The sequence below is a fragment of the Indicator indicator genome, chromosome 21 (genome assembly GCF_027791375.1).
Source record: "Indicator indicator isolate 239-I01 chromosome 21, UM_Iind_1.1, whole genome shotgun sequence".
Taxonomy (NCBI): Eukaryota; Metazoa; Chordata; class Aves; order Piciformes; family Indicatoridae; genus Indicator; species Indicator indicator.
In genome coordinates, this window is record NC_072030.1 from 3,520,167 (window position 1) to 3,545,647 (window position 25,481).

General features: G+C 48.9%; 1 protein-coding gene across 1 annotated transcript in view; it reads right to left on the reverse strand.

Moving 5' to 3' along the window:
• Positions 1-16,975, reverse strand: part of MOB2 (MOB kinase activator 2) — a 39,489-nt gene extending 22,514 nt beyond the window's left edge. Inside the window, exon 1 of the mRNA XM_054390473.1 lies at positions 16,866-16,975. Coding sequence (XP_054246448.1) covers positions 16,866-16,975 — 110 coding nt within the window. The remainder of the gene's footprint in view (positions 1-16,865) is intronic.
• Between the last annotated feature and the right edge of the window lie 8,506 nt (positions 16,976-25,481).

The window sequence follows — 25,481 nt, forward strand, 5'->3', positions numbered from 1 at the left end:
TGACCCCAGTGTCCTTCCTCCCCTTCTCCTCCCTGGGTTAGCTCCAGGGCTTGGTTGTTGCTCAGGTCTAAGGAGGCTGTGCAGAATAAAATGTCTCTGGAAGCATTTCTGGCCCTGCTTCTTCATTTTTGTTCTGTTTTTAAAAGTCACTAATAGTTTATTTAAGAGGAGGAGGGAAAAAAGAATGTGCCCCACATGCCAGGGAAACTTTTTCTCCTGGATTCTCATAGTGGCTCTTTGCCTTAAAAGGGAATCTTTGCCTGGCCTCCGGATGCTCTGCTGCAAACAGTCGGTGCCAAGGCATGGCAGGCATGTTAAGGATGACAAGTGCCATAACATTGGTTCAGAAGGCTGCTCCTCAACACAGAGCCCAAAACATTCTGCAGGGCCAAGCTGGGCTCCAGCTGGTGCTGCTGGCAAGGCAAGGAGAACATGGAGAGCCTGCCCACATCTCTGGCACACCAGGGTCTTTACGTTCCCTTTGGTAGGGCTCCCCAAGCACCTCCTGGGGAAGGGTCTGGAGATGAGCGCTGGTGAGGAACAGCTGAGGGAACTGGGGCTGTTCAACCTGGAGAAGAGGAGGCAAGAGGACCTCACTGCTCTCTACAACTCCCTGAAAGGAGGTTGGAGCCAGCTGGGGGGTGGTCTCTTCTCACTAATAACAAGGAAAAAGAAATGGGCTCCAGGGGTACCAGGGGAGGGTTAGGTTTGACAAGGGTTAGGTTTGTCAAGCCCTGGAACGGGCTGCCCATGGAAGAGGTGCAGTAATCACCCCTGGAAGGATTCAAAAGCCATGGAGATGTGGGTGCTGAGGGACATGTTTTGGTGGTGACCTGGCAGTGGTTTACAGTTGGACTCAATGATCATAAAAGGTCTCTTCCAACCAGAATGATTCCATGATTCTACTTCTTTGCCTCCTCCTCTCTCCTCCTGCTTGTCTCAGCTCTGGCTCAGTGTCTGCCATACCACTTGCCCTCAGTGGCACGTCAGCTGCACATCAACTGCCTTCCCAAGTGCAGTGCTGAAACTGCCAGGGAGGCGCCAGTGGCCAAGAGCCACAGCTGCTCCTTCCCCTCTGCTCAGGATCCCTCACCTTCTCCTCAGTGCAGCTCTGGAAGGATGGCTCCAGAGGCAAGGCCAGGCCTGCGAGCAGCTCAGTTAGCGCTACAGGAGTGCAGAATGCATTCTTGTGATGAAACAACACTGGACTACAGCTTCTTTTCTTCTCTGGCCAAACCTGCCAGAACTCCTCCCCAGCCTGACAGGAGGTATCCAGCCTCTCTGCTTGCCCTTTGGGGAGGATCTTCTGACTGCGTCACCCTTGCACTGCTCCAGGTTCCCCTCCAGTCAACACACTCAGGAGTCCCAGGCACACCAGGGAAGTGATGTCAGATGGGAGATAGATTTTTTACTTCTAGGAGCCAGTGATGCAATTTCCATGGACTCACTCTCCAGCAGGAAGAGAGAATTACCCAAGCAAATGTCCTCCTGTTCTTCATTTTGAAACGCTCTCTCTTACCTTTGTGCCAAAAAGCCTCGCACAGACAAACCAGGAGCTGCCAACATGAAGCCTCAGCAAGATGTTTCTTCCTCAGTGATTTACTACAGCCCAGATATTTGGTAATTTGGGGATTAGGAAAGAAAAAGGAGACAAATCTTTCCTAATGTTTATTTTCAAGAGCTTTACGTGGAGCCAAATTAGGTCTGTGGTAAGAGGGATTCAGGAGGTCACAGATTAACAGTGTTGCAACAATTAATTTCTGCAGTGCTGAGAACAAACCAGAGAACAGAACACTGCGTCACCAGGGCCTGTGACAGACACAGGGGCTGCTGCTTGGCTTTGGGGTGGTTGTTTTCAAGTCTCCAATTGTAAGGGAACTCTGGCTGGCTGACAAAGGAGGCCAAAAGCTGAGCAGAAAGAGGGCAAGTCTCTGCTTGAGAAGGTGTCTCGTGGTATGCTCTCCCTTGCTTGCAACTCCTCCTCCCCTAGAAGGGGACTCTGAGCAGCCCACTCTGAGCTGGGCACCATGGACAGGAGAGACCATGTCACAATAACTCTGCAGGGCACCTCTGCCCAGTCCATCAGCTGAACACACAGGCTGGAACCTGGTGCTCTGGGGTTTGCCTTGTGATCAGGCAGCTCATTTTGGTCCCCAGGCACATCCTCCCAACCCATCACACACCACCAAGATAAGGATGCTCCTGTATCCCTTGCCTCCCTTAGAGGAACAACATCATTGGTATTCCAGCAACACAACTGCTTCCTCATCATCCTCCACTGCTAAATATACCCCAGGACTGCAGCAGGGCAGCAAGAACAGGACTGGCTTCACCTAGCCATGGTGAACTGGCTCTCAAAGGACCTTTCAAAGTCAGCAGAGAGAAGCTTTTCCTCTATACTAGAAAACATCTCAGTCCAAGGCAGAGATCTACAGCACACCTTAACAGCTCTTTAAACTCACAAAGGAGGAAAGTGGGTCCCAGCTGAGGGCAGGCAGTGGCTGAGACACTGAGCCTGGTTCTGTTACAGATGCCACTGTGGGGAGATGAGAGAGCCATGAGAACAAGTCACCTGCACCAAGATCCGAAAGCAAGTAACTTCTGAGGTGGCTGTTAGCACCTTTTACACTTCAGGGAAGGCAACTATAGGCCCTCAAGTTTATTAGCATACTCTGAAGAGTGCTATTCTAACACAGGATTTGAAATTCTGGAGGCCAGAAAAACTCCCTGCCAAAAAAAAAAAAAAAAAAAAAAAAGAGCAACTAAAAAGAAGCTGATTGGCCAAAAAAGTCCATCTCTCTCTTCTAAGGTTTTTAGACCCTGCAAACTGAAAGAAAATGTAAATGTTCTGTAGTAAAACTCCAGTAACTTCTTAATTATGAAGCTGGACTGAGGCAGTGATTTATTTGTTTATTCTCCTGCTACTGGCACACACTTCAGCAGAGCTCTTCTGACTCCTGCGTCACGGCAAAATTCACGTGCTGCTTGTTTCAGCCCTGCTCTCCTGCTAGCAGAGCACACCCAGTCCCCTTCAGTCCACCTCTGCACCCCCAGAGCACACAAACCACTGCAGCCATGCTATCTTCCACCCCTCCTGAAGGCTGCAGAGCTGGCAGATTGCAAAACTATCTTTTTCTTTCTGAAAGCCCAGCAGATTTGATTTGGAAACCTGACGGCCTTGTCAGTGTGGGATTTCACAAAGCAGCCTGCACAGAGTTGCTTTTCAGGACAGAACCCTGCATTAATTGCTGGGAATTATTTCACCATGGCAACCTGGCTTCAACAGTCAGACTTCTGGCTGTACAGCCCAAGATATACAAAGGCAGGCGGCCCACTCTGCTCAGGGAGCACCAGGGCACAGACAGGTTTGTCTTTGTACCAAGTGGTTTCGTTTCCCTGCTGCCTTTTTGCCTTGCAAGCTCTCTTTGTACAACAAGAAACATTGCTCCAACAATGCCAGCTAGCTTTAAGTACCACTGGAGCCTAAGGAAAACCTGTGACAGAGGCAGCCCTGCCATGGGAGGAAAGGTTGAGAGAGCTGGGAGAGCTGAAAAGGTTACTTAGGGCAGACCTTATTACCATGGACTAGGATATAAAGGGTGGCTACCAAGAAGATGGAAACTCTATTTTTACAAGGAGTCCCATGGGACAGCCAAGGGGTGATGGGGACAAGTGACTGCTGGGGAGATTTCCATTGGCTGCAGAAGAAAACGTTTCCCCATGAGAACAGTCAGACACTGGAATCATCTCCCAAGGAAAGCAGTGGAGTCCCCTACAGTGGACAGTTGAAGACTCAGCCTGGCAGGGTGCTGGGCCAGCTCATTCCATCTACACTGTGACCTAGAAAGGTTGAACCAGATGATCCTTGGGGTCCCTCCCAACCTGGCAGGCTGTGAACTCAGTAGCTGCACTCAATCTTCAAGCTCTTTTCCAACCTCTATGATCCCAAATACATTGGCTAGGCAGCCCAAGCTCACCACCTTACCTGTGACCTGTGTTTTGGAAGGCAGCTTGATATAATTCTCAGCTTTTCAAAGCCTACAAAACTGTTTACAAACACACTTTGCAACTCTGCTCTGCAGCCTGCAGGAAGGCAGCGTGGCCTGGACGCTGTTCCCCCAGCAGCTACTGACAGTGCTCACTCCAGAGCCTCTGCTCTCCATGGAGAACTATTTTTTTCAACGTGATGCAACTTGTCAGCTCACAGCTGAGCTCAGGCACAGTTGTTATCTCCCTCCTCAGCTCCCCAGAGGCACAGGACAATGAAGCACTGTGTATTTCTGACAGGGCTGGGCAAAGTACAACTATTTAAGCACAAAAAGTGTCTTACATCAGAAGGATCATAGAATGGTTCGAAGTTGGAAGGGACCTTAAAGATCATCTAGTTTCAACCCCCCTGCCATGGACAGGGACACCTCCCATCAGCCCAGGTTGCTCAAAGCCTCATCCAAGCTGGCCTTGAACACCTCCAGGGTGGGAGCATCCACAGCCTCCCTGGTTCCACTGTCTCCCCACCCTCACTGTAAGGAATTTTTTCCTAATCTCCAGTCTAAATCTGCCCTCCTCAAGCTTCAGTCCATCACCCCTCATCCTGTCACTACAAGCCCTTGCAAAAACTCCCTCCCCAGCATTGTTGTAGGATAAAGTTTGTTACTTTTGTGGGGAAAAGCGTAAAAAACAAATGAATCACCTGCCCTGCTGCTACAGTTCCACCTCTGCAAGCCTCACCTACTTGTAATCACCCAGCAGGCAGGGCTGAATCCTCCACATCAACACTGGCTGCTTTACAGCTAAAGAAGGGGTTTAACAGGACAGAAAAACTGCTAGGACACAGCACAACTGAGAGCATATAGACAGACACACAGCTAACACCATCACCACTTCAAACCTCTCAGCTTTTCTGGCAGGAGCTTCGCTAAATAGTATAAACTCAATTAAATAGACAGTGTGGGGAACAACTTCAGCTGTTTTCACTCTTGATAAGCAATTTCAGATGCCTGCACCTCCAATCTCACTTCCAAAGCATTTATGGTAGCACACACATGTGCACCATGACGCACTGGGACATGTGGCCCTGAGTTCCACCTCTTACCCAGTCATTAGTCACCGAGCAGGCTGGGCAGCAGCAGCCCCACCTGACATTTCCATCCACTGCATCAAGCACCACAAACTCCTCTCTTACACTTTAACTACAGCATTTCACTTCAGGAGGAGATTTATTCACTGGAAATGATCATGGGCCAAGGTCAGCTCTCTCTCAATGGCATCTGTAAAGATGAAAAATGGATTTTTTTTCCCCTTCTGTTAATATTTTGGCTTTAATTTAAACCAAAGTTAGCTGAAGGTTAGTCTCACCTCTCCTGGTGTGCCTGAGATTAGATCCTGTGACAAGAAACTGTGCCTTTCAGTCTCAGTATGAGCTATCTTGTTAAACTAAAACCCCCCAAATCCATAGTTAGAAGGCATAAAACTGTCTCCTCATGGGGTAAGGAAGGGTTGAAGGCAAAAGAAATCACAGCATTATCTTAATTAGGCAACTTTCATTAACAAATGGTATGTACAAAACCTTCACTCCTCTAACCTGCAGTTAATTTTTAAGCCTGCTGACAGCATGATGCAATGCTCTCTGTTCAGTGTGGTCATCAGCAGCACCTAGCATTTCACTATCACAGCCCATTAAAGTTGTGCTTTCTGCACAGCAGAGGAAGAAAAACCTATTAAAAAAACACAAACTCTATGGGATCAGGGAGCAAAGTGAAGAAGAGCAGCCTGCCAGTTCCTGAAGGGGCCCAGAAGAAGGCTGCAGAGGGACTGCTTGCAAAGGCCTGGAGTGATAGGGTGAGAGGCAATGGTTTGAAACGAGAGAAGAGCAGATTTGGCTGGAACAAGTTCTGCACCATGAGGATGGTGGAACCCTGCAACAGGTTGCCCAGGGAGGCAGTTGAGGCCCCATCCCTGGAGATATTCAAGGTGAGGCTACATGAGCAACCTGATCTAGTGAAGCATGCCCCTGCTGACTGCAGGGGGGTTGGACTATGACCTTTGGAGGTCCCTTCCAACCCAAACCATTCTATGAGTCCATGAATATTTGAATGACTGATTGAAAAAATAGTAGGGTGGGTAATAATTCAATTACTGGCACAGTTAGCTCAGCCACTCTTAATTAAGTCCTGAGACAGCAGTGATTCCAAAGCCTAATTTCCTACTTTTCAGGATACTCCAAGGGAGGTTGAGAAGCTTAAGCAGGAGCACCTCTACCATTAGATATTCAGGCCTGTAGTGTTCCCTCTGAGGGCTTACTGAAATACAAAGTCATTCTTTTAATTCAGTGCTGAAAGTGCAGCCAAGAAACGGGCTAAGGGAAACCAGCAATTTCCAAAGGGAACTATTCAAATGAGATGCATGGTTGTGTGCTGGATTTGTACCGCTCCCTTGGCTGCACCTGCAAGTGGCAACTGGCATCTTCAGGTGGATTTGCAATCAATCAGTTCAGACCCACAGCTGAGGTTCTTCCTCAACACACAAAGTGAAGTCAGACTTCTGTGACCCTCAAATCAAGGATGTTGTCACCAGCTCTCACAGCCTGCAGCTTGCCTGAGCAGTTTCAGTTCCTGGCACTGAGAAGGGTGGGTGGAAATGCAGAGTGAACCAACACCTGATTCTGGTTGTGCCAAGGTGTAACCACACACTGGCACACAGCTGTGCTGGCAGCTCCAGCATGATGAAGATGGTCCCTCAGCAGAGAAGGCTCTTGAGAGACAGTTCACTACCTCTTATGAACCAGCAATGGCTACTAACAGCCCAGAAGGCAACCATGTGCTGGGCTACATCAAAAGAATTGTGACCAGCAGGACGAGGGAGGGGATCCTGCTCTTGTCAGACCCCACCTGGAGCATTGCATCCAGTTCTGGTGCCCCCAGCACAAGAACATGGAGCTGCTGGAGCAGGTCCAGAGGAAGCACCAAAGCCTCTCAGTCTGTCCTCTGTGGGGACAAGCTAAGAGAGTTGGGGCTGTTCAGCCCGGACAAGAGAAAGCTCCAGGGAGACCTTAGAGCAGCCTTCCAGTACCTGAAGGGGGCTACAGGAGAGCTGGGGAGGGACTTCTGACAAGGGCTGGGAGTGACAGGATGAGGGACAATGGATTGAAGCTTGAGGAGGGCAGATTTAGGATGGAAATTAAGAAGAAATTCTTGTCAGTGAGGGTGGGGAGACACTGGCACAGGTTGCCCAGGGAGGTTGTGGATGGCTTCTCCCTGAAGGTCTTCAAGGCCAGGCTGGATGAAGCCTTGAGCAACCTGGGCTGGTGGCAAGTGTCCCTGTCCATGGCAGGGGGGTTGAAACTAGATGATCCATAAGGTCCCTTCCAACCCAAGCCATTGCTGGGTGATCCAATTACTTCTCAATATTGATTTTTTTACTACAAAAGGTCAATTGCAATCCTTTTCCAAAAGCTTGTAACTGAAATCACTGTACAGACACTCGGCCACACACAAACTGTGTGGATTTAAGACTTAATGTCTTTGAATGATTTCAGATAGACAAGGAAAAGAAATTTAAAAACAAAAATCTTTGTATGCTGAAGCACAACAGAGAAATCAGTGCTTCAGCTGAGACAAAAAAGAGTTTTCCCCTCTGTCCCACACAGGTGGTGGTCTTGACCCAGCTTTCTCTCTCCCCTGCACAGGTTTGCTGTGACAAAATAAGGCAGGCACGTCACAGCTGAGGCTTGGTGTGCTGAAGAATCAGCACAGCCCTGTTTATCACAGCTTCCTTTCCCTTCTCTTGCCAAACACATCCTGCTGACTCTCAGCACTTTTCCCTGGAGGGCTTTCGTGTTCTCAATCTGGGATTTGTGGTCACACCATGCTGAGGAGCAGATCTTGGGCAAGTGGCTGCAGAGTGAGTGGAGCTACCCAAGTGCTCTGGAAAGCCATCTCTCCTGAGATGTTTATAAAGCACTACACAGAATCATAGAATACAATGATAACATCAGTCAGGGTTGGAAGAGACCACAAGGATCATCTAATTCCAACCCCCCTGCCATGGGCAGGGACACCTCACACTACATCAGGCTGGCCAGAGCCTCATCCAGCCTGGCTGCAAACACCTCCAGGGATGGGACCTCAACCACCTCCCTGGACAACCCATTCCAGGCTCTCACCACTCTCTTGGGGAAGAACTTCTTCCTCATGTCTAGTCTGAATCTCCCCACTTCCAGCTTTATTCCATAGAGGGGTTTGGGTTGGAAGGGACCTTAAAGACCATCTAGTTCCAACCCCCCTGCCATGGGCAGGGACACCTTCCCCCAGCCCAGCTTGCTCAGGGCCTCATCCAGCCTGGCCTTGAGCACCTCCAGGCAGGGGGCATCTGCAACCTCCCTTGGCAACCTGTTCCAGTGTCTCCCCACCCTCACTGTCAAGAATTTCTTCCTAATCTCCAGTCTTAATCTGCCCTCCTCAAGCTTCAATCCATTCCCTCTGGTCCTGTTTCAACAAGCCATTGTAAAAAGCCCCTCCCCCATTTTCATGTATCCCTTCTGGTACTGGAAGGCTGCTCTGAGGTCTCCCATAAGAAGCCCAAGCCTCCTCCCTTCATTAACTGCAAGCACTTTGTGTGCTGGGATTGTTGTACTCAGCTGTCCTCAGAGTTTTCACATTCAAGCCCCCCCTGTCTTTCTGAGGACAGCTGCACCTCCTGCTGCTTCTTCCTTTTTAAAGATAAAAGGAAGTGCTCAGACATCCACAATGTTCCTTTCACCTGGGGAGCTGCTGCTACCACTGGGCCCTGCTGCCTGAGCAAAAGCACTTCTATATTTATTTCAGTACCAGACAGAATGGAACCTGGAAAGTGAACAGAGCAGCATTTTCTGTCAAGCTCAAACAACACAGTGACTCCAGCAACCCCAACAGTGTTGTTTTTTTCTCTTCAGAAAGCTGGAAGAAAGGGTTAATCCATACATCCTGGCATCCATACATCCTTGCCAGAGACCAAGTGCTGGTAGCTCTTAAAAGCAAAGCAACATCTCATCTTCTCCAAGAGCCACTTGCTCAAGGCTTAGTTAAGATTGTGCTGAGCCCCACAGCAGCAGGGATTAAGAAAAGGGCTCAGAAAATCCCCCTCAACCAAAGAATGTTTCATCAAACTCCAGTCTGGTGTGGCCACACAGATGTATGATAGGGGAACAGATAAATTTTGTCTTAGCCATTTTAAGAGACCAGGCAACAGCCAGTGGGAGATCTCATCCCTGACAGCATATCCAGAAGCCTTCAGCAGCCAAGTCTAGTTGAGAGGTGTCCCTGCCTGTGGCAGAGAGGTTGGAGTAGATCATCTCTAAGGTCCCTTCCAATTTAAGCCATTCTATGATCTCCTCAGCAAAGATCATCAAAGACTGGAAAGAGAAAAGCTCTTCTGCAGAGGATTTTTTTTCCTCTTACAAACCTGCTTGGTTTGGGAGTGTTTGGGATACCTGAGGTGGAAATGCAGAAGGACATAAAGGGTGGCTACCAGGAGGATGGAGACTCCCTTTTGACAAGGAGTTCCACGGAAGAAACAAGGGATGGTGGGGACAAGTTACTTCTGGGGAGATTCCCATTGGACTGTGAAAGAAAATGTTCTCCCATAAGAAGAGCTGGACATTGGAATCATCACCCAAGGTAAACAGTGGAGGCCCCTGCTGGGCCAGCTCATTGCAACTATGCTGAGACCTAGAAAGGTTGGACCAGATGATCCTTGGCATCCCTTCCAACCTGGCAGGCTGTGATACTGTGGAAGGAAGTGTGAAACATGGACTATTACAACACAGGAAGCAAAGGAGACAAAGCAGGCACTGCAGTCAGCTCCAGAAGGATGAATGGTGCACACTCATACTTTGCACAACTCTCTCCTGAAATCACCTTCTAGGCAGAAACAAGCAGCTAAAATCTGGAGCAAATCCTAGAATCAAGCAGATGCATCCAAAGGAAATAAGATGAAGAAGAGTGAATAATTTCAGAGGTTTGAGACTACCATCAAATGAAGTCTCCAGGAGGGATCTTCAGAAAAAGGCAGCAAACCTTTGCCCTTAAAACAGGAAAATGCTGTTGGACCTTGGGCAGGTGCCCTTCTAGAGACACCTTACAGAGTTACTTCAACACACACAAGAATTTAGCAGTCCTCTTCCTCTGGCTATCACTTCCCAGAATGTAGAACACGTAGCTAAAGCCCAGCTCCATGCTGTAAACACCTCTGCAGACAGGCACAGTCCCCTTCATTAACAGATTGCACATGGGTCACCAACTTCCAGGAACACACCAGGGCCATGACACTGCTGCAGCCAAGTGAACAGCCAGGACCAAACAAATGGAGAAGCTCACAGCTCTCTGGCCCACCAGTGACACACAGCACCTCTCCAGAGCACAGCCTGAAGTCCTGAGCTCCATGAAGGAGACCAGGTTGTTACATGGAGCTCAGGACACCAGGCTGTTGCATGGCTTTAGCAGAAGTCTCCAACAGCTCAATGGGGCTGGACATCGAGCAGAGCACTCCAAGTTCTGCAGCCATGACCAGGAGAGACTTTCCTACCTATGTATGCTGGAGAACACCTACCTGAACAAGCAGAGACACCCACCCCTTGGGAGGGCAATTCCCAGAGGGAGGAGTCCACCAGGCTGGTGATGCCACTCAGATCTATCTCCACAGCAACCTGCTCCATCCTGGATGGGACACTTGTGTCAAAGAACAACCTGTGCCTTCATACTCACACAACAGCTACCTCAAAGCTCCTCCTGCCTGGTCACACCTTGCCAAAGCACAAGATGTCTGCTATGAGGACAGGCTGAGGGAACAGGGGTTGTTCAACCTGGAGAAGAAAAGGCTCCAGGGAGACCTAATAGCAACCTTCAAGTACCTGAAAGGGGCTACAAGAAAGATGGAGAGAAACTGTTTACAAAGGCCTGCAGTGACAGGACGAGGGACAATGGCTTCAAACTAGACAAGAGTAGATTTAGATTGGATGTCAAGACCAAGTTCTGCACCATGATGGTGGTGGAACACTGGAACAGGTTGCCCAGGGAGGTGGTTGGGGCCCCATCCCTGGAGATATTCAAGACAAAGCTTGACAGAGCTCTGATCTAGTTGAGGATGCTCCTGCTTACTACAGAGGGGGTTGGACTAGATGACCTTTGGGGGTCCCTTCCAACCCAGACCATTGTATGATTCTATTCTATGTTACTGTCCCAGAGTGTCACTGGTCCTCTCCAAGTGCCCTGAGGGCTGTCATTGAACAAGGAATCAGCTCCTGTCACAGAAATATCCAGCAAGACACAGCAGGACAATCAGTGATGTCAGCTGCCCTCAACCATAAACATTTTGAACTATTTCAGTACAATGGAAAGTTGTGGGAGTGAGAAAGAAAAAGAAGAGGATAAAAATAGCTGCCATGGTTCTGAGGAGCACTTTGCCTACAAGCCCCTTCCCTGCACAATGCCCTCCTCCCTCCTCCTCTTCTGTCTGTCCCCAGACTTTGGCATTAATCAGATTAGCTAATTTTGAACAAGGCTCCTCTTGATTGCTTTCTAATAGTGCAGACAGGACTCAGTTGTTGAGAAATGTTGCTACCTAAATTAGGATAAAATAAGTTTGATTTTTTTTTTTAACATCTTTCCTTTTAGGCTTCTTGACACAGACAAGCATCATGGACAGCTGCTATCTTCTGAAGCAGGGCAGAAGAGGCAGGCACATCAACCACACTCTGCCTATGTCCTGTTCCATGAACATGTTAAAGATGACTTTCCAGGAGCACTTCAAAACCAGAATCCAAAGTCAAATTTCACCTGAGTTCTTTCTGATCTTGCTATGAGCTATTTGAGGAAAACGTAAGGAATTTCACTTTTTTGATGTAAAAATAGAATCACACAATTGTTTTGGTTGGAAAAGATCTTTAAGATCAAGTCCAACCATTCTCTAACTCTACCAAGGCTGGTGTTCAACCACGTCCCTCAGCACCACATCTCTGCCTCTTTGAAACGCCTTAGGGACGGGGATTCAACCACCTCCCTGGGCAGCCTGTGCCAGTCTTTGAGAACCCTTTCAGTGAAGAAGATTCTTCTAATATCCAACCTAAACCACCCCAGGTACAAATAGAGGCCATTTCCTCTTGCCCTGTCACTTGTTCCTTGGGAGAAGAGACCAATCTCCACCTGGCTCCAGCCTCCTTTCAGGGAGCTGTAGAGAGCAATGAGGTCTCCCCTCAGCCTCCTTTTCTCCAGACTGAACAGCCCCAGTTCCCTCAGCTGCTCCTCACCTGCCCTGTTCTCCAGACCCTTCCCCAGCTTTGTTGTCCTTCTCCGGACCCCCTCCAGTCCCTCAATGTCCTTCTTTCAGTGAGGGCCCCAAAACCAAACCCAGTACTCAAGGTGTGGCCTCACCAGTGCTGGGTACAGGGGGACAATCCCTGCCCTGCTCCTGCTTACTCCACACTTACTCCACTCTGTCAGTAATGCCAGGGGCACACCCACCAAGAGGCCTGGGGCTGCCTGGTTTATCTTCTGGTTGGTATCCAAATCAATTGCTGTAAGAAGAGAGGCTCTGTGAGAAAGAGGAGTTTGAAGTCCCCCATTCCCACACTCACCCTGGCCTACGTGCACGCATAAACCACACTGGACTTTATCAGAAGTCATTACCCAATGACATCACAACTCTGCAGCCTGCATCATTCCTCTTTCCTGACACTGTATCACTGACTAATAACCTCTCCCAGAGGGACCTGGCTTCAGTGGGGACTTTAAAAGGAAACACACTGAAGCTGCATGAGGAGCAGCCTCTGAGAATGGCCCACACAGGACACGAAGTGCCAGGGCACAGCAAACTTGCTGCAGTCCCGAGCTGTACTCGAGTGTCTAAAGCAGAATTGAAGAGCACCATGTCCTGTGTCACCAGCACATAGCTCTGAAGAGCTACGGCCACTGCACCTATCCACTGGGACCAAAGAGGGGAGAGACCTCTCAAAGAGGGCTCTGGGCAACCTGATGTAGTTGAGGATGCCCCTGCTTACTCCAGAGGGGCTTGGACTAGATGACTTTTGGAGGTCCTTTCCAACCCAGACCATTCATTCGATGATTCTATGTCCAAGTCTTCCTCTCACTGGTGCTGCTTGAGACCAGTGCAAAGCACATCTCTGCAAAGAGATGCCTCCTAAAACACTCCATTAATTAAATACTGTTCAAAAGTAGAATACTAGCCCACATTTTTATGTTCTGCTTCTTCCCCTTTCCCTTTTGTTTCCCTCTCCAGAACCCCTAGACTTGTAGTAAAGAAAATAACTACCACCACCTAGGAAAAGACCTCCTTCTCCATGGGCCAAACAACTACCCAATCCATTACAGGTGAGCAGCAAAATGAGAGTAACATATTTCAAAAACAAACACCAAAAAAAGGAGATTAACATATTTCAAAACCAACCGAAGTGAAAGAAGAGCCCTAATTAAACACCCTGCTAAGGAACACACAGAACTCCATCCCAGCTATGCTGTGATTAATTTCCAGGGGAGCTGACACTTTTCTAGTGGTATTTTAATTTTATGTTTTTTTCTTAATCCTTACAAGTCCCAACTCTTGGTCCCATCCCTGAAGTGTTAAACACAGTTTACTAATCCCTGTAATGAAAGAGCCAAGCAGTTCCAAAGTTCTTCATAGCTGAATCACTAATAATTTAAAAGAGTCATAAACCTAACAGTAGCTTTCATAAAATATTAATTAGACAGGCTAAGAGCACATCTGTTGCTTTTGTTACATTTTTATCCCTTTTCTGCTTCAGTTGTCTTTCCCCACGCTCCTCTAAAGTCTTCTCAAGTTCTCAGGGCTGCTGCTTCTCCTGGTGAAGCCTTTTTGCTTCCTCACACTTCCCTCCCCATAGAGATTTTTCCTTCGGCAGCTGTTTGGACTTGTGTGTGACACAGACACTGTTTGGCACCCAGCAGCTAGGAGAACTTGGACTTACTAACTAATGAAAACAGCTCCAAGACAGTGAGTTACTTGTGAGTATGGACAGCTTGTGGGAATAAGGTACAGCTAATTTGCTGTGGAGGAAAATCTTACTGAGGAAGTATCAGACTGGAACAATTGAGCTTTATCATGCACAACACCAGGAGAGAGACAGAAAGGAAGGGCAACTCAGAGAGAAGACAGACACTCTAGCCCTTCTCCCCTGTGGATTTCTACAAGTCCTTGGAAGCCTGTGGAGAAGCCAGTGATGATGATGGTTCCCCCTAAAAGGCAGTAGGCTGTTTAGAACACCAGGCAAGATATCACAAGCCAGATACCCTTTGATCTCATCACCAAGCCATTCGTCAGCCTGATCAACAGAAGAAAAATTACTTCATCCAAAGTTTAATGTTGATTCATCTGAAGGTTCATACTGATTCATCTTCTGCATAGACTGCAAAAACTCCATCAGCAGTGTTTGAGGGTACTTGATACCCTCTGTCCTGCACTTACTCTGAAATAAACCAATGCAGTAACAGAACTCATCTCATTTAACTTCATATGTTAGCACCTAAGTGCTAATGAGTGGAGCTGGTCACCCTGTTCCGGGCTGGTGTTGGCACCTCTGCATTCACAGAATCACAGAATGTTAGGGGTTGGAAGGGACCTCCAGAGATCTTTGAGTCCAACCCCTGTACCAGAGCAGGATGACCCAGGGGAGGCTGCACGGGAACACATCCAGGCAGGGTTTGAATGTCTCCAGAGGAGACTCCACAACCTCTCCGGACAGCCTGTTCACATCTTGAAGCTCCCTGTTCTTCTCTACCAACAGTGAAATGGATAAAGCTCAGCTATGAATGCCTGTGTTTGAAGAAATCCCACCACAGCTGTCACCAACAAGCCATCATTACTGGTCTAAAGGACTCTGTGGTTCCTTCTTTCACTATCACACCAGGCTCACACTTTCTTAAGCTCCAACATTTGATTTCTGCAATAAGGAAACTTTGATTGGACTTGATATTTACCTTAGCTGCCAGCTAGTACCTGTGCTCTTATACTGTCTGAGCTCTACAGAACAGATGAGTTGATGTTTTACAAAAGAAATGCTGAGGAGAAGCAAGGTGAGGCAACATAACAAAGTCAGATAAGGCATCTGAACCACATTCAAAAAGAGAAATAAGAGGACCAGTCAGGCATCTATAGTTGTTGTGACTTCCCATTTCTAACTGGGTGCACAAAAGGAGACAATCCAGAATAAAGACACACATTAAAAAAAAAACCAAACAAAAAAACCCAACACACCACTCTTCTCCAAACCAGTAATCGCTCCCCGCAGCAACAGCTTAGCAAAATAAAGTTATGCTACTAATTCCTCAGCCCAAAATATTTCATGTAAGACAACAACTTTTTCCTGCCTTCACAACAGTTCCATGGTATATATAGAAAACAAACCTCAGGGGGCAAGGAAGGCAAATAAAATCAGGCACTGTTTCTGTCTGTACTCCAATTGGAGGAGAAAGGGAGGAGGCTCTGGGATAAGACTTTTCTGCTTTGGAAGAAGCATTTCACTGCTAAGCCCTGGGAAGTTACCTATGCTTTAAACCAAACTGCCATAGATGCTGAACAAAAGGTTTGGCAACTCTTCCCTCCAAAGGCACCCACCATCCATTTACATCTGGGAGCACTGCCAACAGCACAGCTACCAAAAAACTTCAAAAGGCTCCCAGCATGAATAGCAAGCCGCTGGCCAAAGGATTTTATGATATGACCAGCTGGGGCACACCATCTTGAATTAGAGACACCTCCCCCCCAAAAAAACCAACACGTAGAAAAGGGAAAGCAACTTGGTAAAAAGCTGAAAGAGAAATCTGGATTGCTTCAGCTAATGTTTTCTACAGAGAAACACTTTAACAGGAGGACAAAAGAAAAAAAGATTGCAATAGATCACCTCTTTAAGAGCAACTCAAAGCAGCTCTTCTCGCCAAGGCTACCTTAAGCCTGGTGAACTTCTGCAGTTGAAGTTGGAAGCGACCAGAGCAGCTTTAATAACTGGCTCCCCTAAACTCGCTTGGGGAGAGGATAGACCGTGAGTCAACAGAGGAAGAGAGGGATAATGTTTCTGTTGACAAACATTGAACAATTGGCAGCAGATAATAGGAAACAGGGACAAAACAGAGCTTGCCAAATAAAGTTATGCTGGAGGAACAAGGCTCCTTTTTTGTTTTCTTTGGTTTGGGTTTTTTTTTAAGCAGTGCTGCTGTTCTTCATAGACTCCAGAAAAATATCTGATCGCAACCAAAACAAAAGAGCTGCGGTCGGTGAAGAGCGTAGCTGCTAATCCTAATGTTTGTGGTGACTCTTTTTTCCCTGCAAACCAGAACGGGTCCGAACTCCTCCGAATCAAATTACTGCTCGTCCCTTTGCCAAGGAGTCTGGTTTTGGTCCCGGGAGTCATACACGTCTCAGTGTTCGCACAAGCCCTTCGGAGCTCCATGAGCAATTTTTTCCCCTCATCTTACGACATTCCAGCAGAAAACATGCCAAAGTATTCATAGCGCCTTGCTCAGCCTCCTTATCCAGCACAGCCAGGACCTTCGCTGGCTGCTTACGTCCTGGAAACTGAGTTCTCGGGGAGCGCTAACACAACTCGACTGTGGTGTGAGAAGTGGACGAATGCTCCATTCCAGCAGCTATTGCTGCTCCAACAGCCACCCTCCCGGACTGCTACACAAGATCCAGCGGGAGCCAAGAACAGCCTCCCTCCTCCCGACACGGAGGAGCCGAGGACACACGGCTCCGGAGCCAGATCTTCCACTCGAGCCCCAGCTCCCTTCTCCCGGGGCCGTTCCGGGGGCAACCCCACTCTCCCACCCCGGACAGCCCCTGCCCGCCAGCCCCGTCCTTACCGTAGCACTTTGCCCACCGCCTGCAGCACCATTTTGCAGCTGAGTCCGGGTTTGGGGCTCTGGGCGAGGACAGGCCGTTCAGCGGGGAGGCTGCAGTGATCCCCAACCATGGTACGGCGGGAGGAGCGCGGCTGGGCGCAGCGGGGACAAGCCGGGCTGCCGCCGGGCTGGGCTTAGCTCAGCTCGGCACGGCACGGCACGGCACAGCACGGGCTCTCCGCCGCTCCCCGGCCTGCCGCCGCCCGCCCCGCCCGGCGCCGCCAATGGCCGCGGAGCTGCGGGCAGGCGGGCGGGCCCCGGGCTCCTCCGCCCGCCCCGGCCCGGCCCCCGAACGGCCCTCAGGCGGAGAATGCCGGGGCCAGGGCGCACAGCCCACCGCCCCTCCCCGGAGCCCGGGCAGGGCTCTACAGTACGCTTCTGAAACAGGAGGTGGCATCGAGCGCACCCCCGGCAAGCTGGCACCAAGGTGAGGGACGGGATCCAGCCAGAGAAGCCTGGACAGGCTGGAGAAGTGCGGCCGCAGGAACCTCCTGAGGATCGCCAAGGGCAAGGTCCTGCACCTGGGGCAGAAGGACTGATTGCAGTGCAGGTGAAAAACATCAGCTTTGTCCGCTGTTTAAGGAGGGGCAATGTCAAACTCATGAAGTTCAGCAAAGAAAAGTGCAAGATCCTGCACCTGGGTCACACCACCCCTGGTATCAATGTAGCCTGGAGATAAAAGGCTGGAGAGAAGCCCTGTGGAGAAAGACTTGAGGGTGCTGGTGGGTGAAAAGCTGGGCATGAGCAGGCACCAAGTGCTGCTAGCCCAGTCTCAGCCTCTCCTGGGCTCATCCCCAGCAGTGGGGGCAGCAGGGGCAGAGAGGGGATTCTGCCAGCTCTGGAGTCCTCAGGACAGCACAGACAGGGACCTGTTGGAGCAGGGCCAGAGGGGACCAACAGCAGTGCTGGGAGGGCTGGAAGTCCCCTGCTTGAGGCCAGGCTGAGAGAGTTGGGGTTGTACAGCCTGGAGAAGAGAAGGCTCCAGGGAGACCTTCTGGTGGCCTTTCAGGGCTTAAAGGGGCTTAGAAGAAAGCTGGGGACAGACTTTTGAGCAGGATCTGTTGTGACAAGACAGGGGGTGATGGTTTGAACTAAAAGAGGGAGAAGGAAGAAATGTTTGAAACTGAGGGTGATGAGAGCCTGGCCCAGGTTGCCCAGAGAGATGGTAGATGTCCCATCCCTGGAACCATTCCAGATCAGGTTGTTTGGGACTCTGAGCAACCTGCTCGAGTTGCAGATGTCCCTGCTGACTGCAGGGGGGTTGAACTAGATGACGTTTAAAGATCCCTTCCAACCCAAACCAGTCCGGGATTCCATGATAAGAAAAACACTGCAAGGAGCTGCAGGGCTGTAGCGGGTCAGCAAGCAACAGACAGGAGGGAGGGAGCAGCCCCAGCCCTGATTAGAGAGTCCACCAAAGCAGCTGTACTCAACACAAGCACCACCATCAGTAATAAAGTCCTCTGCCACTTGTTTTGCAGCCATGAAGTGAGGAAGGCAAAGTAGATTTGCTAGGACAGCGATGCTGTGGGACACAGGGCAGACACACTACTGCTGCTGTCTGCTGCCTTGCTGGACTCTAAGTGAGACACAGGAGTAAGGATGCCTTGTGTGAGCAAGGCTTCACTGCTCTCTCTTAGGACTCTGTGACAAGGGCAGGAGCTAGACCAAGAGCAGGGCCATGCAGGTTTTACACCCAGACCTTCATCAGAGGAGTTTAAACAGAGGAAGGGTGAAGAAGAGTAAAACCTTAAGCAGCAAGAGCCACCTTGCTGTTACAACCAGAGTTCAGAGCAGGCACTTGAATAATGGTGCTCAGAGGACAAATGATGAAGCAGCATCCCCAAAGACACGGTCCCTTGTGACACACCAGCAGTTTTACGTGGAGAAACTGCTTTGCCAGGAGTTGTCCTCACAGAAAAGTGCTGTATGCCCAGCTCCTCAGCCACACCACCTCACCACCCCTCCACAGACATCTCTTAGACAAGCAGCTCTGCCTGTAGCTTGCTGATGCACAATTTAGAGCTAAATCACAACAAAAAAATGTAATGGGTGTGGCCTGACATGACCTAGAACACCAAGTCCTGAGGTCATCACTTGGTCAGGCACACTATGGATTTAAATTGAAGGAGAATAGATTTAGTTTGGATCTTAAAAGTGTGGCAAGTCTCTGGAATGGATTGTCCAGAGAGGTTGTGGATGGCCCTACCTGGAGATGTTGAAGGCCAGGTTGTATGGGTCCTTGAGTAGCCTGGCGTGGTTGAGAAGCATCCCTGCCCATGTCAGAGAGTTTGGATTAGATGATCTCTAAGGTCTCTTCCAGCCTAGGCCATTCTATGACTAAAACCTGAGCCATGACACCTGAGCAAACAGTGGGCTTGCCATTGCTGGCTGGTTGAGGTAACCCTAGCACACATCATTATGTTTTGGTTGGAAAAGACCTCCAAGATCATCGAGTCCAACCTTCAACCTAACACCACCATGGCCATTAAACCACATCCCAAAGTGCCATGTCCACAGGTTTCTTGAACACCTCCAGGGATGGTGACTCCACAACCTCCCTGGGCAGCCTGCTCCAGTGCCTGACCACTCTTGAAGCAAAGAAATTTTTCTTCCTCTCCAACCTAAACCTCCCTTGGTACAATTTCAGGTCATTTCCTCTTGTTCTATCATCTGATACTAGGGAGAGCAGATCAACCCCCACCTCCCCAGCCCTAACCTCCTCTCAAGGAGCTGCAGAGAACAATGAGGTCTCCCCTCAGCCATCAGTTGGTCAGAGATGTGGGAAAGTGGCTGCTGTTTGCACAAGCCCAAGAACCTGCAGCCACATGATGCAGCACAGAGGAACAACGTGGTGCACCCTGTTCCCAACACACCCACCTGGGCAGGGGTCTTTGTTGGCTCTGTGCTGTGTCCTTCAGTCACACATCCAAGTGAGGCCTCCACACCCCCATGTAGCAGGAGGCTTTTTTATTCCCACTCTCCAAGCAGTCCACTTAAGATGGAGTTTTAAATGACTTCACTGATAGCAGACAGGAAGCCTGCAGCTGAACACCAGCACTCTGCAACTCAGTGCTTCATACAGATTATCCAACCCTCGACAAAAATCTGATGCTTGCTCCATCTTTTCCCCCCAAGTAACAGCAATGGTACCATTCAAAAGCAACAGTCCTGGCAAGCAGAGGAGGGACACCTGCCAAGAGGGCAAGTCACCCTTCGCTTCCATCACCAGTGAGATCTGCACAGAGAGAATTTTGTTTGTTAGAAAACCACCCTAAAAACAACAAGCCCATGATAGAAAGCAGCTTAAGTTTTAATAAAGATCTGTCTATCCAAAGTAAATGACAGAAAAATCCAGGGGTCAAACCAAAATAAACACAGCTCCATGGTGCTAAAGGTGTGTTAGGAAAGCTGGCCTCTCTGTGACTCCCACAGCCAAACATTGGCTCTTCAGAGCTGGAGCTTCAGTGGTCCTCACGGAGCTCAGAAACTGCTGCTCTGCTCTTAGAACTGAGAGATCAACTGAAGGAAAAGTTTTTCAACCGGATCTCTTTTTCCTTTGACCCAAATAAATGACCCACTTGTCTGTTCTGCTGGCCTCTGCATCAAACCAGCTCTTTCCTTGCCCTTTCCTCAACCACACGGCCCCGCAGCACCCTTCTGGCCTCTTCTCCACCCGTCAGTTTTCCTCTATTCAAGCAGTATCCCCTTTTGGGCTCAACTGCATGCTCCAGTTTCCCTGTAGCACTGGGGGTTTGTGGAAGCTGTGGGAAAATGCAGCACCTCCAAGTCGATTTGAAATGCTCCAACAAAATAAAGCTGAAAGCAGGTTATTACAGGAAGCACCACTCAAGCACACACACTTCATTTAGATGGCATCGACACAAGTAATGTAAGCCACATGCACAGGCTGGGTTCGTGCACTTGAGCAGGATTTGGAGCACATGTGCAGACACAAAGTCAGAAGCTGCTGTGTCCAGAAAGAGCAGTGCTCAGGATAAAAGCAATGCATTTATTTCAGCACAGCTCCTGCTCTGCTCTTCACGTATGCAATGTTCTGAAGGACATCTATCTGCACCTCCTCAATGGTGTGGCTTACATCCCATATCCTATTTACATCCCATATCCTATTTACATCCACCCTTGGCTTCTCTGTCACTTGCTTCCTCAACACCCTCCACATGTAACAACTGCAGGATCTGACAGTTGTTTCTGTCAGGTTGCCCAGAGAGGTTGTGGAGCCTCCTTCTCTGAGAGATTCCAAACCCGCCTGCACATTGTGACCCTGGGCAAGCTGCTGTGGGTGACCCTGCTTTAGCAGGGGGGGTTGGACTGGATGATCTGTAGCAATAGGATGAGGGGCAATGTTTTGAAACTGGAGTAGGGGAGATTTAGGTTGGACATCAGGAAGAAGGTCTTTACATTGAAAGTGGTGAAATGCTGGAACAGGTTGCCCAGGACCCTGTCCCTGGAGACACACAAGATCAGACTTCATGTGGCTCTGGGCAGCCTTAGGTAGTTGGATGTCCCTGCTGTCTGTAGGGGGCTTGGACCAGATAACTTTTTAGGGTCCCTTCCAACCCAGTGCAATCTGTGAAGCTGTGAGTAGATGATCTCTGGAGGTCCCTTCCAATCTCTACCATGCTGAGATTCTGTGATCTTAGCACATCTGCTTCAGCAGTGGCAAACTCCTTCTAGCACATCCCTGATCCACCAGCCAGCTTTGGGTACTGAAACCATCACCAAACCATCCACAGAAATATCTGTGCATGGAACTTCCACCAGCTTTATGACTTGTATGAGTCCTACAGATACATTAGCAAACAGCACCATCACCAGTGGCACAGAGGAGGGGCACAAAGAAGGCACTGGGGAGAGAGAAGCCACATTTCTTCCCACTTAGCATGACTAAAGGTGTTTATAGTACACTGACAGCAAGCTTTCTACACTGATCCCAGCTACCAAGCCAAGGAATGGTATTTATAAATGTTATGAATAATGCTCTGTGTTTGTCCTGATGTGAGAAGCAGCAGGTCACAATTACATATTTATTTGCCCCTTTTACAGCTCTATAAAACTGAAGTGTGAAGCAGTCACCTCAGGGATGTATGTTAGTACTCAGAGGCTTGGCAAAGCAAGCAAGTCATAGAATCATGGAATCATACAATCACCTGGGTTGGAAGGAACTTCTAAAAGTCAGCCAGTCCAACCCCCCCACAGCCAGCAGGGACATCCTCAACTAGATCAGGTTGCCCAGAGTCCTGTCAAGCCTCACCTTGAATATTTCCACAGATGGGGCTCCAACCACCTTTCTGGGCAACCTGTTCCAGTGCTCAGCCACCTTCATTGTTAAGAACTTTTCAGCCCAGACAAGAAAACAAGGAGGGTGGGGAGAGAAAACAAAATAATCATAACCATCATTTGATTAAGGTACCGTTCAGACTTAAATGTATAAAAATGAGATCTTTGTAACACTGGATTTAAACTATACTGAAGGCTATTGTGTGTCCCTGCCTGCCAGCGTTGCAACTTTGCTACTTAAGCCCTTTTGTTTGATTTTAGTGTGCCCAGTACCCTTTCCAGTCACCTCACCGCCTCCCCAGGACTCTGAAACCACTCAAAATCAGCAAGGAGCCCAGTTCAGCTTTTCACTTGCCTCTAAGTGGTATTTCTGCTGAGATTCCAGTTGCCACCCTCACACAGCAGCAAAGATAGCAGGGACAGGAACAGACTGAAGTCAAAGCTGTCTGAGTCTCTAAAATCAGACTGGAGGTAGTCATAGAAGGGGGGGGAAGTAAAAGATTTCAGAGGTAGAGTTACAGCTCTGCTCTTGAGATAAGAGCAGGAGAAATTGGTCTTCCTGACCACACAGGGTGCTGTGATACAGAAGCCTTTTATCAACTGTGGCCACACACACTGCAGCAAGTTAGTGCAGAAAACATCCAGCTTCAAAGGAGCACATTTCTAAGTGACAAGGTGCTACAGGTGGCCTTCAGCAACCTGCTCTACGTGTTCCTGCCCATGGTGGGGGGATTGGAACTAGGTGATCTTAAAGGTCCCTTCCAACCCAAACCATTCAATGAATCTCACAGAAGTCAGAGGAAGTCTTACTGAGCAGAGCACCTGCTGATGAGCTGCATGGGGTCTCCCAGCATGAAGACTGAGATGCTGAGTTGGTGGCATTGCAGCTGCTGTCAGTTCTTTCCTAGAGACACCACAAGCAAGAATTTCATCTTTTATTTTTCCATTCCCTTTCCTTTTTCCTGCCCTAAATCAGTGCAATGTGCATTTAGTACACAGAAGCTAAAATCACAGAATGGCCTAGGCAGGAAGGGACCTTAGAGATCATCTACTCCAACTCCCCTGCCATGGGCAAGGACAACTCTCAACTAGACTCAGCTGCTCAAGGCTTCATCCAACCTGGCCTTGAACACCCTCAGGGAGGAGACATCCACGTCCTCTTCCAGAGTTCCACCACCCTCCTACTGAAGAACTTCTTCCTAAGCTCCAGCCTAACCCTGCTCTCCCTCAGCTTCAAACCATTCCTCCTTGTCCTGTCTCTAGACACGCTCAGGAAAAGTCCCTCTCCAGCCTTTCTCTAGGATCCCTTCAGGTATTGGAAGGCAGCTATTAGGTCCTCCTGGACTCTTCTCCAGGCTGGACAACCCCAGCTCCTCACAGCAGAGGTGCTCCAGCTCTTGGATCATCTTTGTTGCCCTTGTTTGGACTCAATTCTGTCCTTCTTGTGCTGGGGCCACCAGAACTGGATGAAGTATTGGAGGTGGGATCTCACAAGAGCAGAGTAAAGGGGAAGAAATGAAAGACTCTTGTTCTGTTCCTTCCCTCCTCCAACTTCAAACTGCATATAAAGAGGTAAAACTTCTAAAACTTGGCTAAGAAGTTCTCCCTGGGGATTGCTTAACATATTCAGAGCTACTTGCTCACACACCCAGAACTCTCCCTGTGAGTCTTACAGCACAGCTCCTGCTTTCACAGGCTTGGGTAAACATGGCATGGGAAACAAAACCCTAAATAGCCTCGAGATTAGGAAGAAATCCTTGACAGTGAGGGTGGTGAGACACTGGAACAGGTTGTCCAGGGAGGTTGTGGATGCCCCCCCTCCCTGAAGCTGTTCAAGGCCAAGTTGGATGAGGCCTTGAGCAAGCTGAGCTGGTGGGAGGTATCCCTGCCCATGGCAGCAGGGTGGAACTGGATGATCTATAAGGTCCCTGCCAACCCAAACCATTCTATGGATCTGTGATTTTCATGGCAAATTGGCATGGAACTCCAGGCTAAGGGGGCAGAGGTGCAATCAGCACAGGAAAGGAGGGTATCTGTGTCAGCACTGTTGCTGGTCAGGATTATCTGCACTTGGGTGGGAAAGGCACAGCAGGAAAAAAGGGAGATGCTGGGAGAGAACTTGCAGAATTTTCCCAGCCAGATGGAGAGCTGCTAAGGAAATACAAGCTTCCCTCTTTTTTTTTTTTTTTTTTGTGGTGCTAAGAATGGCTTTATTTCAGCACAGCAAATTATTTTATCTGTTAATGTCACGTTTAGATGATAGCATGAGGAAGGAAAAAAAAATAATTCCTGAAACAAGTGTGAAATTTATTCTGGGAGCTTTTTCTCCAGGCATACATTACAAAATATCAGACACAGCTTACATGATGTAAGAGTCAATAGGGGAAACTATTCATTGTCTCTCCTGGCACTCACAGGATAATTCCTTAGCTACTACCTCTAAAGAGCAGGACCACAAAATGCAGAAGTCACCAAATGAACTCGGTTCACACCCAGCCCAGTGCATGTTTGCATTCCACATACACCTCAAAACACAGATGCTAGTCTGACTTCTTCATACTCCACAGGCCCAGCTGGATGGGAGCAGCAGGAGGCCAAGAGCAGCTTCTGCCATGTAAACACCACCATAAAGTACCTGACTTCAAACCTGACGTGGTTCACACATTTAGGAAACAGAGGCAAACATCTCCAGCCCTCCTCCAGCCTTGTGTAAGCGCTGTTTGCATTGCAGCAGCTCAGCCCAGAGGAGAGGCCACCTTCTCAGGAGAACCTGTCTGGGCAGTGTGTGTGTGTGAAGGTGTGTGCTGGAGATGGACATGGAGTTTGTCACTGGGGCTCACCTCTGCTGATGTTACACAGAGTCCCAGCAGGGTGGGGGGTGGAAGAGACCTCTGAAGATTATCTAGACCAAACCCTGTGCTAGAGCAGGATGACTTAGAGTAAATTACCCAGGAACACAACCAGGCAGGTTGTGGAATGCCTCCAGAGACGGAGAGTGCATTTCAAACAGTCAGGGAAGGAAAAGCATGAAGAGCTTACCTTTGAGGAATCCTCACACTTGACATGTTGCTGAGTCAGCATTTGAGGCCACTTGAAATGAATGAGCAGCTCTTTGTCAGTTTGTTACAGGAGAAACATGTACAAGGTACTTTAAAAGTTCTTGGAAAGGAATGAGCAGCTCTTTGTCAGTTTGTTACAGGAGAAACATGTACAAGGTATTTTAAAAGTTCTTGGAAAGGAACCTAAAGCTCATCCAGTTCCAACCCCCCTGCCACG